The 11221-nt window shown below is 58.1% G+C and overlaps 3 protein-coding genes across 3 annotated transcripts; 2 read left to right on the top strand and 1 right to left on the bottom strand.

The window, feature by feature from the left end:
- Positions 1 to 205: 205 nt before the first annotated feature.
- Positions 206 to 1209, top strand: BCV69DRAFT_309808 (putative HNT1-adenosine 5`-monophosphoramidase). The gene is made up of 3 exons (XM_025494745.1): positions 206 to 290; positions 388 to 746; positions 844 to 1209. The coding sequence occupies exons 1-3, from the start codon at positions 257 to 259 to the stop codon at positions 871 to 873; spliced, it is 423 nt and encodes a 140-aa protein (XP_025351112.1). The 5' UTR covers positions 206 to 256; the 3' UTR covers positions 874 to 1209.
- On the bottom strand, positions 1200 to 4859 carry BCV69DRAFT_309807 (kinase-like protein; the record flags this gene model as incomplete). Its single annotated transcript, XM_025494744.1, has 1 exon — positions 1200 to 4859. The coding sequence occupies one exon, from the start codon at positions 4857 to 4859 to the stop codon at positions 1200 to 1202; it is 3660 nt and encodes a 1219-aa protein (XP_025351111.1).
- A 6169-nt stretch (positions 4860 to 11028) lies between these two features.
- BCV69DRAFT_234529 (GATA-domain-containing protein) lies at positions 11029 to 11178 on the top strand (the record flags this gene model as incomplete). Its single annotated transcript, XM_025489884.1, has 1 exon — positions 11029 to 11178. A coding segment is annotated over one exon (150 nt), but the record flags the coding sequence as incomplete, so codon positions are not given.
- Between the last annotated feature and the right edge of the window lie 43 nt (positions 11179 to 11221).

The raw sequence follows: 11221 nt of genomic DNA, 5'->3' as shown, positions 1-11221 counted from the left end.
GCGGGTAGCGACGTGGGGGGAGTAGTGGTGCTTTGAGGAGAGGCAGCCCAGAGCCAGAGGTGGGCGGAGTTGGAAAACTCTCCCCGGCTGTTGCCCCGTGCTCACGCAGCTCCACGCACACAACGGCTTCCCGCACGACACCATCACCTCGCCGCCAAAAGCATCTCGACCTGCGACCATATCCTACTATTGATCCACTCCTTCACCACACGTTCCTTCGCCCATCCTGTTCGCCACTCGCCGACTTCTTCACAAGATGTCTTCCGCTGTAAAATCCGACCCCAACTGCAGTGAGTGTCCTTCTTGGCCCATCTATTCTCGCCTAAGGCCGAAGTCCGGCGTCTGACCTCCTGCCCTACTACTTGCATCACAACCTCTCTCTCCCAGTTTTCTGCAAGATCATCGCAGGTCAAATCCCCTCAATGAAGCTCTACGACTCCGACAAGACCTACGCCTTCCTAGACATCGGTCCCATTGCCCCCCGTCACGCCCTCGTCATCCCGAAGTACCACGGCGCGAAGTTGCACGACATCCCCGACGAGCACCTTGCCGAAATCCTCCCCGTAGCACGAAAGATTGCTCTAGCAGCAGGGGCAGAGGATTACAACATCTTGCAGAATAACGGCAGGATTGCCCATCAGGTGGTGGATCATGTGCACTTTCACTTCATTCCGAAGCCGAGCGAGAAGGAGGGGTTGGGAGTGGGTTGGCCAACGACTAAGCCTGAGAAGGAGGAGTTGCAGAAGGTGAGTAGCCGCGGGGAAGGCTCGCAACGTCCGACGCAGACGAGGCGGAACTGCTCGACTGAACCTCCCTTCTTTCTACTTCCCTGTTTGCCAATAGATTTATGAGGAGCTCAAGCAGAAGCTTTGAGAGTGGTTCAGCAACCTGCTAACATTTGAGTGAATTACGGTGCAATCCATACCATAGCGCATCCTAATGGTTGACTGCTCTGCTTGTGTTGTGACCCGCCGTTGATGAGCAGGAGAGCAAAGACCACAACTGAGTGATGCGAGGAGAGACAGTATCTGTCAACGCACTGTGAGCAGGAGGAAGGGAAGAGAGCGCACACAACGTCTGGCCTTGGCAAGGTATTCTCTTCATTGGTAGCAGTCATCTCTGCGATTGGCTCAAGGGGTATCGGGTTTCAAGAGCTGGCTCCAGAAGACGCTACCTGCCTCCGCTATTCTCCCCCGCCTCTAATCTCTCCTTCCTCTTCTCCCCCTCACTCTCTCCGCATCTGCCTGATCAACCACGCCCCCAACCATGACTCCTCCATCATCATCCTCCATAGGCGAGGCGCGTGGTCGACTACTGCTTCGACCGCTCCTACGCAGTGCCTGAGCTAGAGCATCAGGCGCCCTCGATCGGCTTCGAGACGTGGAAGATCGAGTGGTGTTGGTATTAGTTGACTCCACAAGGGCCGGACTGCTTCGGTCCGAGGTGAAGGGCCCAGATCTACCCCGACTGCTGCTGGTGCTGCGATTTTCGCTGCCCCTCGTCGAGGAGACCGCATCGTTCGATGGACGTGAGAGGAGGGGAGGGCGACTGTGGCTCCTCTGACGCACAAAGCCAAACAGGTCGTCGTCCTCTCCCGCCCGCTGCTCAGCCCTGGACAGCGCCGCCATGCTACGCGAAGTAATTCTGTTCAAGCTCTGGCTTCGAGAGCTTGGATGAGATGGGCTGGCAATGGCAATGGGTCTCGATCGTGAAGATGCAACCGAAGGAGTCGTCGAGGTCCACCTGTTGTCAGATTCTTGCTCGAATCGTGCAATGGCGCGTGGGCGACGACCGCGATTTTCAATCGGAGATGCAGGAGGCAACGCTGGAGAGCCCGTCCCAGAGCGGTACACGATTGAAGCGTCAGCGTCGGCGTCTTCTGCATCTCGGTCGATGCTTCCACGATGTCGGCTGACACCGCGCGAGGAGGACCCGGTGCCTTCCTCTACCCCTTGGCGGCTTGCAGGGCGAGAACGGGTAAGGCTCGAATCGCGACGCTGTCTGCGTTGTACCGCGGTGTGGTCCATCTTTTCGAAGCTCAGCTCGTTCCTCCAACTCCTCTGTCGACCCCATTGGGGTCGCGTGGGAACCTCTGCATCTCCCCAGGCAACTTCCTCATGTACGTCGTGCAGCTGTCGTCGAGACTTGTTGGGAGTGCCGTCTCCCGCTTCCTGATGCGGCTCGAAGCGGTTGATGTGATCCGTTTCGCTGGGGTCGTACAGCCACTTGCACCTGACCAGCTGCTCCACTGTCCAACGCTGTGTCGGGTCTACCGCCAACAAACCACGGAGCACCTCTCGTGCAGCTGCTCGATCAGCGCTAGTGCCATCCCAGTCCTGATCTACTTCGCCATCCTCGTCTGACTCAGCATCGGCTTCCGCATCGGCAGCAGCTTGAGCCACAACGTCAATGTCGAAGCGGTTCAACTCTCCGGATTTGGTGGGCATTGATCCGACGACGGGTGCTTCGTGAGCAGAGGCGGTTCCGTGATGTAGAGGGGCATACCCCGTTCTCTGCGTAGCTTGTAGGGAGGGCAATGAAGCGCTGAGGTCTTCCATGAAGTGAACGCCATGGTTGCGTTGCGGTAAGTCCCTTGGACTGAATGTCAGCGAGCTCGCCAGATGTGAGTGATCTCCGCTGGAATGATGACTTGCAGATCTACTGCGGTGTCCCTGGTCATTATCCGACCTGGGCACATCCGAGAGAAGTCGCCTAGCCCTTCTCCAAAGCCGTGGCGGAAAGTCCCAATCCCCCTTTGCGATCAGCGCCTGAAGACGGGGCTCAAATGCATCATTGAACGGCAGCTTACCGCTCAGCAGGGCGTACACCATACAGCCTATAGCCCACATATCAGAGGCGAAAGGAGAAGGAACGTGCCTAGATTGTCCTGGGCTGGAGCTCGTGGAACCCTCAAGTGAGCCTTCTTGCCATCTTTCGGGAGGAGTATATGCTATGGACCCTCCTGCTAGTCCAGCAGTGATGTGGCCAGAGCTTCGAGCCTTGCTACGAGCTCTCGACTCCTCCGGGCCATCCTTTAACCAGGAAGCGGCCTTGTCGTGCAGAGACGACTGAGATTCGTCTTCTACGACTCTACGTGACAGACCAAAGTCTGCTAGACGCCAACACACCGAATCTTCGATCGCGTCTTCTTTCTCCGCAATGTCGGATGGCCTTGGAGCAGTCTTGTCACCTGTGAACCCTTGAGATGACCTCTTCGGCTGGCCGAGGACGTTCTCGAGCTTCAGATCACCATGCAGAACCTGAGCTCGATTGTGCAGGCAGAACAGACCCTCCGCTAGCTGTCTTGTGCACTCTCTCGCTGCCTTCAGGCTGACGCCTCGGCTGCGTGTTGAAAAGCTCAGTGCTCTTTGAAGCCCGGTCGAAGAGTGAGACAAGGTCCTTTGTACGCTGGAGGAAGAGCGAGGACCTGAGAAAGCTCCCCCAGTCGATACGACGCGATCTGCTCGCGAGCTCGAAGAGGGACCGAAGCTCGATCCGCCCCGAGATGCCGACGTGGCATCTGCGGACCTTTTCAGAGAAGTGCGTCGAGAGATGGATGATGCTGGACTGGATTCGACCCTTTTGCCGCCTTCCGATCGTATGAAGCTCATCAGATTGCCCTGATCGCAAAAGGGCATGACGAGCAGCTCCACTTCGTGCTTTTCGGAAGATGAAGCCATCGCGGTCATTCCAGTTGAAGCTCTTGGAGATATGACAGATTGTGTTGCCTTGTCCACTACCACTCTTTCATCATGAAGAAGTGGCAAGAGATTTGGATGCGCGGGGAGACGCCTCCAAATGGAAAGTTCTTCTCCGGTCGTGGCTCCAGGCTCATGGTATGAGACCTTGATCGCCACCTTGTGACGAGTGCCGATCTCATTGCCGGTGATTCTCGCTATTGAACCTTCTGTACTCATGTCCCATCCCTCTCTAATCGTAGAGAATCCTCCAAAGCCGACAAGCTTGCCTACCGCGTAACAGCGATCTGGACCAAAGCGATAACCCTCATCGTCCGGTCGGAGCTGACTCGTATCTAGGATTGTAGACGACGATGGCGTCAGAGCGCCTTTGTGGGCGAGAAACCCGGCTGCTGCGCTGACAGATCCCCCTTGCCAGCTGGCGGACAAGTCTGTGTTGATAGACTGCACACTCGGCGCTCTGGATCGATCGCCGGACTGACCAGGCCCGGGTTGCGATTGCTTGCCGAATGGCAGAGGCGTGTGGTTAGAGGACTCTCGCGAGTGAAGGGTTGAAGACGAATTTTTGCTAGAGAAGCTGCTCAAGAACTCGGCAGCTTGCGAGCGTGTGGTTGCACTCGAAGGCGACTGGGAGCGATCAGGCCCAGATATAGTGGAAGCAGGCGCGCTTTCCTTGGCAACATCGACGTCAAGTGAAAGACCATTTGGACGCTCTCTGCGCTCCCACCATTGGTGAGAGCGCTCGCTGGAAGCAGGCAGCCCTTCAACCTTGGAGGATGAGGCGGGGAGCGATGAGACGAGTGGTGTAGCTTTGCAGAGAACCCCAGCAAACTCGGACGAGCGCCTTCGCCGGCCCCTCTTCTCAGGCTGTTCGGACCCAGTTGACGCCGAAGATCTCTCATGAATTGTCGCTGGCTGCTGAGCACCGGTTCCTTGCTGAGAAGGAGGGCTGAGTCCTAGTCTCGTGGCGGCGTGGCTCAGCGGATCGAAGACGGTCCCCTTGGTCGACCGATGCGCAGAGGCTCGAAGTCCTGAGGGATTGAAGAGTGGAACGTCACCATCTTCGTCAGAGCTGGAGCTCGAATTATCGTTTTCGTTCGTTGGAGGGATAAGAGGTTGATGATGATGGCTAGGCAGACGCGTGGAGGAGAAGGAAGCCATACAAGGCCTCGCTAGACGTCGAGTCGGGCCAGCGAGTCTACCTTGATCTCACTCCCCTTTCTTTGGGCTCATATGCACGGGGATCTAGAGACCGATCTCGGAGGGCTGGGGAGACGGGCAAAAGGGGCGGATGGTGTGGGGAAAGGGGATGGGGGAGGAGGCCAAACGAGAGGACCCCACGTCTGAGTGAAATTAAGGCGCGTGCATGGACGGAAAGAGTGACAGGCCGGGCCGTCGGAAGCGCGAGTCTTAGCGCAATGGCATCTCCAGGCCAAGACAATCCCGTCTTCTCCAGATCACCTGACACAAAAAGCACATCAGGCAGAAGGCACGCGCAGGTCAGACTGACTCATGGTGTTGCACGCCCTCTTTTAGTGAATCGACAGGGTTCTCACCGCTCTTTCTATCGGAGGTGCCTGCGTCTGGGAGCGTCGCACACACACATGTACTCGTATTGCTTGCGACGCTCATTGTCCCCGCCTCTGTCAATCGATTCTTGTAGCGCAGGTCTGGACCATGAGCCGTGCGAAGCCATGGCGGGTTCCCCACTCCGTTGCGAGACCTCCAGCAGGCGCAGTCTAACTTCTGAGACCTCCTGCTCGTCTCTGTCCTCCAAATGCTTGTCGGTATGCCGACGAGTCCGGAACATCCGTCCGCCTGCTCCGCGGGACAGCCAAGACAAAGGATTTTTTATGAGTTGTGATTTCAAAGCGGTCGGTCACCTATTTGTCCGTGCACCGTTGAAAGTTACCGAGGCCTCGGATGCACTGTGTGGGAGGCAATGCTGCGAGGCGGCACGGCCGTGTCCAAACGGCACAAGTGTGTGGGTACCGAGGCTGCAGGAAAAATAGGCTTTGAGCCCGCGGGTCTACGTACGGAGCTGTGACATGGGTTGCCGAGCTCGGGCTGCGTGGGCTCGGACCGGCGCAAGATGCTGTGGCTCGCAAGGAGGGTTGTCACCTCGGCCTCGCTGTGCAGACAAAGCCGGGCAGAAAGCGCCGCCGCCTTACTCGTGTGCGCGGTGTCACGGCCGAGTAAGCGCTGGTGGGCCTAATTGATTGAGAGAGTGGCTGGCTGCCGTGCGTACGAATATAGTGGGACCTAGGTGGGCGCGTGCAGCACCATGCAAGCAGAGCAGAGCAGAGGACAGCAGCCTCAGGCTCCGCCCGCCGTGCCTTGCCCTCGCCGCCCTCTCTCAGTCCAGACGCCCTGAACCGGTACGTCGTACGAGGTGCTGATCGATCTCGCGGCCTTCCGTCAGACGTCCGTCAGGCACATTGCTCTCCCTCTCTCTCTCTCTCCTCGCAAGCCCAGACACACACTAACACACATCCATCATACACCAGCCACCCAGCCGGCCCACTTGGCCGCACACAAGGCTCACTCTCGCGGCCCGATTCGCACCTCGTGAGAGCAGGACGCGGTGTCCGCCGGCACAAGGCCTCTGTCAGCTTCACCAGTCGTTCTCCGCTCTCGCGCCCTCTCTCTCCGCCAACGCCGTCCGCCCTTTGACTCCCGCCCGCCCACCGGCCGCTTCCCTTTCCTCTCCTGCCTTGTCAGGGTGATCCTGTGAGTGTCAAGGTCCCATTGCTTCCTACTTCCCTCCTCCCACCCGTACCACTTGGACCTTTCTCGATCATCATTGCTCTGTCGCACCTCGCACGCACTCGTGCAAGCAGGTCCCACTTTCCGGCGCCTCACCTCGGCGTACCTGAACAGAGGCCTCGGCGCTAGATCCACCGGTTGTAGGACAGACAGGCCCCGACGCTGGACCTAAGTCTCGCGGCCCAGTGCTCTTGCCGCCTTGTTCCTCGTCCTCGCTGCCCGGCAAAGCAATTTGTTCCTGGACAGAAGACTGCCAGGGGTCCCCATCAAAGCATCCAGTGCGCCATACTTACTCATCATCCGACCTCTGACCCAACCACACCTTCTCCCCATTACCACCGCATTTCCCGGGCTCAATCCGGTCATTCTACTCCTCCCCTTCGGACCTGCTCTTACCACGACTGCATTCGCATCACATCCTTTCTCGATTGCCACAATCCTGCCCATCAACGGACGCTACTGCCTCCGCTGACTTGGTTCTGCCCGGTCTTCTGGCGATGCAGGACAAGCCTCACTTGCGAGCCGATCTATTCCCCACTCCTCCAACCTCCGACAACAATTCGGCTCGTCCATCACCAGACTCACTCCTTGAAGACTTCATCAACTTCGGTTCAGAAGACGAGGGAAGCGGCGAGCGACGAGTAAAGCAGCCGGACGTCACCTTAGCTCCTGTTGCCCACCCGAGTCACGTCAACGCTCGTCCCTTTCCGTCGCCCCCGCTCTCGCCACCTCGAGGATTGCAGTCCTTGCTGCCCCCCCAGACCGCTATCATGGGCACTCCTTCTGGGTCACCAGAGCGTAAGCATGCAGCCTCGCAGCAGTATCAGCAGACCGCACCGTATCAGCTGGGCAAAGCCCAGGCTGGGCCATCCAGTCAACCCTACCTGCATTCCCACACGCACAACGGCAGTCAGTCCTTTGCTGCTCCCTACGGTGGGGCCATGAGGGGCGGGCCTTCGAACGGCAATGGCAGCATCAGCTATGATGCAGTCCCGCAGAACCCAGTCTATCTTCCTCATCAGCAACACCAACAAGTAGCGCATCAAGGGTGGGCCACTCCCGGCGCCTCGGGTCATCCCAGCCCTGCCGCACCCGGACCCTCCTCTTATTTCGGCCAGCCCTTGACAGAAGCGTCCAGCGTACCACAATCGCCTATGGCTTCGTCCACAGTGACTACGCCTGGCCATGCTGCAGGAAACTCGATTCTTTCGCAGTCGCTTCAGATGGCAAGTGCGAGACAGCGCCAGATCCAACACAGTCTCGCTCAGCAGGGTCAGAGTCAAGACTGGTCCTCTCAGCAGCAGGGTTCGTTCAGCAGAGGTGGCAGCGGAATGGAGACTGGAACAGCTGCACCGGGTGTGCCGCCGCAAGCGCAGCAGTCCTTCGGAAGTGCCTTTGCCAATCCCTATCAAAGCTTTCCGGCAGGCAATGCATGGCCCGGTGCACCACCACAGCAACGATATCAGCTTTCGTCGGGCTCAGGTCCATCGACTCCTGTGAGCGCCCTTAGCGGAGGCCACAGTAGGGCTACCAGTGTGGTTCCCAACCTCAACGGACAGAGTCCTGCTGCACAGCCGTCGCCAATGGAAGGCAATCTGCATATCTCTCTAGACCAGGCTCGAAGGCAACAAGGCTTCTGGCCATACCAGTCGCAGCACACCACACCCATGACCCAGCAAGTGGCGCAAGCCGGTGAAGTCGGGCCTCGAACAGGCGAAGCTTTCCAATACCGGCAGCCACCTGACGCTCTGTTCTCACCAGAATTGCGCTCGCCGGATGACGTACCCACCTTCCTTGGAGCTGCATCTGCAAGTGAAGCAGGGCCTTTCAACTTTGCAACTGGTGGAGGCCCTTCCTCGCTGCCTCGAGGGGTCTCTGTACTACCGGACGTTCCTGCGACTTCTGCCCAGTCACACTTGACAGCTGGCCTTCAAGCGCCCATCAATGTTGCTGACCTCGACGAGGACGCAAGAGCAGCAAGTGGGGCAGAAGCTTCGGGAAGTGAGATGCTGTCGGCAGGCGGAACCGGTGGTGGCCGGGTACGAAGAGGCTCCACTGGGATCGGCGAGGCTGGCGAAGATGCGGAAGATGATCTGGACCCAGAAGCAATGGCAAAGAAGGATCCTCTGGCGACGCAGGTCTGGAGAATGTACGCGAAGCAGAAGAGTCAGCTCTCCAACGGAGCGAGGATGGAGAACATTACCTGGCGCATGATGGCGTTGACTCTGAGGAAGAAGAAGGAGCAGGAGCGCGCTCAGGCAGCTGCAGAGGCAGAAGCCCTTTCCCGGCAAACAGCAGCATCTGGGGCCGGAGACCCTTTCTCGGGCTCAAGTAGTGCGCAGGCTGGCGCTTCGACAACTGCCACGCAATCCACTTCAACATCGCCCGACTTGACTCACAGTGCAGCCTCTCATCCGAGCTCTCGGAGAAGTAGCGGGTCACAGGGCGAATCGGCAGGTGGATTCGCTCCTCCGAGTGCCATGAAGGGATCCACAGCTTTGTACGGTATGACAGCTCTGGACGAAGTGCCTAGCGGTTCAGGCCGCGCAAAGGGTAGAGCAAGGTTTGCCGAGGTATTTCATGAAGAAGAGGAGCGAGGCAGACGTGGGAGGAGTTCCAAGACGCCAGACTCTGGCCATGGGTGAGTGCAGTCCGAGTACATCGCTGAGAGATCCCCGTCTCACCATCTAATCTCCTGCCCTTCTTCTCGTCCCGCAGCTCTGCTCCAACGCCGGTACCTTCTGCTGCAGCCCCGGTCGAGATCATGGACTGGCGAGCCAAGAGCAAGAGTCGATCTCGCTCACGCTCAGTCAGCGCCATGGACTGGCGTGGCAGCAGCAGATCGAGGTCGCGCGCCCCAGCTGGAAGACTCGACACAATCAACGATAATTACTTTGACGAAGACACGCAAGCTGCTGGCTCCTTTGGTGAAGAAGGCCCAGATCTCGATCTGCTATCGCGTTCTGCTCCTACCTCTGCCTTCGATCTGACGAATTTCGCTGCATTCAATGATCGCTTTGACGAGCGCAACATTGAAGAGTTCTTCACTCTTGCATCCGGCCACGGAGCTGGTACTGACGCGGATACAATTGCAGCACACTCCAACGTCGCAACAGCTGCCAATAGCAACGCTGCCTCTCCCTTTACCACTTCAACCCATTCAACGCCTCCGGCCAATGCAAACAATCCGGTGCAGAAGGCAGAGTGGCTCAATGCTGTCAGACGAGCTGTCGAACGACCGCTATTCTCGGCGGAAGAAGCGGATGGCGGCAATGCGTCCGACGATGCATCTGCCTGGGCGGCCGGCTTACGCCACAGCAGCCGGGACATGTCTGCCATCGGTGCAGCAAATCCTTTCGGTCAGCCCATTTCAACGTTGGGAAGTATACCAGGAATCGCCGACTACGCTTCGGACCCATCCAACCGAGACTCTCAATATGGCTTTCTCCCTCGATTGGTCAGAAAGACCAGCTTCGATCACAACGTGCGTGAACGTAGCGCCTCTCGTGGACCTCGTCACAGAGCAGACACTCTCGACGCAGGAAATGACAAGAAGAGGTCCTTCAGGGATGATCCTTCGCCAGCACGTGCTGCTTTCGCCGTCCCACTCACAAGGGATCAGCGTATTGCGGCGGGCTTGTCAGGCAACCTGCCCGTCTTTGCTGCTTCACATTCGTCGAGTGAAAGAGCTGCCAATGCTGCTGCTGAGGACTTCGTATTCAGCGTAGCAAATTCTGGAGGCGGCGATAACAATTTCCAGGCTTATCTGAATGCTTTCAATGAGAGCGCGAAGGGTCAGATGCCATCACCTGTCCAAAGCCAAGTCATCAACGCCTTGACGTCGAACTGTAATTCCCCCGAGGCGATTGGAGGCAGCAATGTCAAGGGCCCGAGGAGCACAGACTCTGGAGCGCCTCTGCAAGTAAGCGACATCGGTAACCAGCTTCAGAACCAGCATCCGACCACACACACTCAAGGCAGGGCTGAAGGAAGCAGTGAAGCAGAAGGCGACTCGGGATCCTTGGACATGATCATGAGGATGCTATACAATCCTGCTGCAATGGCTGGACAACAACCTCAGTCATCAATCACTCACATCGACCCCAACCAGGTCTTTTCCCTTGGCGCCCACTCTGGAATCCCGCCCCAGACCGTCGCGGCACTGGGCGACGATGCTTCCAACTGGACCTACAGTCCAAGTAACAGCACAGGGTCAGGCAACGCTGATACTCCCCCTTTCTCATCGGCATTCCACAACTCGCCGCTTTCTGGTACCGGACCGGGAGCTCCTATTCTCCACTCTCGACAGCCTTCCTCGGACCTGCTTGCGGGCGCTACAGCAAAGGGTGCGCGATCTGCGGGACCCTCTCGGTCAAGTAGCATGTCTACTACGGTCTCTTCTCTTCCGTACGCACGCAACCCCGAGTCCAAAGCCGGAGACAGGAAGAGTCTGTCTAGGACTAGCAGCAGCACTGGCACGAGTGGCAACACCGCTCCCAGTGGCAAGAAGGCGTCTCGTACCTCGGACGCGCAGAGCATGGCCAACGCCGATCCGCCTACCGTATGTTCCAACTGTACGACGACGAAGACGCCCCTATGGCGTCGAGACCCTGATGGGAAGCCTCTGTGCAACGCTTGTGGTCTCTTCCTGAAGCTTCACGGGACCATCAGACCGCCCACCATGAAGAATGAGAACATCAAGAGAAGGAACCGTGGCAAAGAGTCGGCGGGCGCCAGTGGCCCTAGCAACGGGACAG

The sequence above is a fragment of the Pseudomicrostroma glucosiphilum genome (assembly GCF_003144135.1).
Source record: "Pseudomicrostroma glucosiphilum strain MCA 4718 unplaced genomic scaffold BCV69scaffold_1, whole genome shotgun sequence".
NCBI classification, from domain to species: domain Eukaryota; kingdom Fungi; phylum Basidiomycota; class Exobasidiomycetes; order Microstromatales; family Microstromataceae; genus Microstroma; species Microstroma glucosiphilum.
The sequence above is the reverse complement of the archived record's forward strand: the minus strand, read 5'-3'. Positions and strand labels throughout refer to the sequence as shown.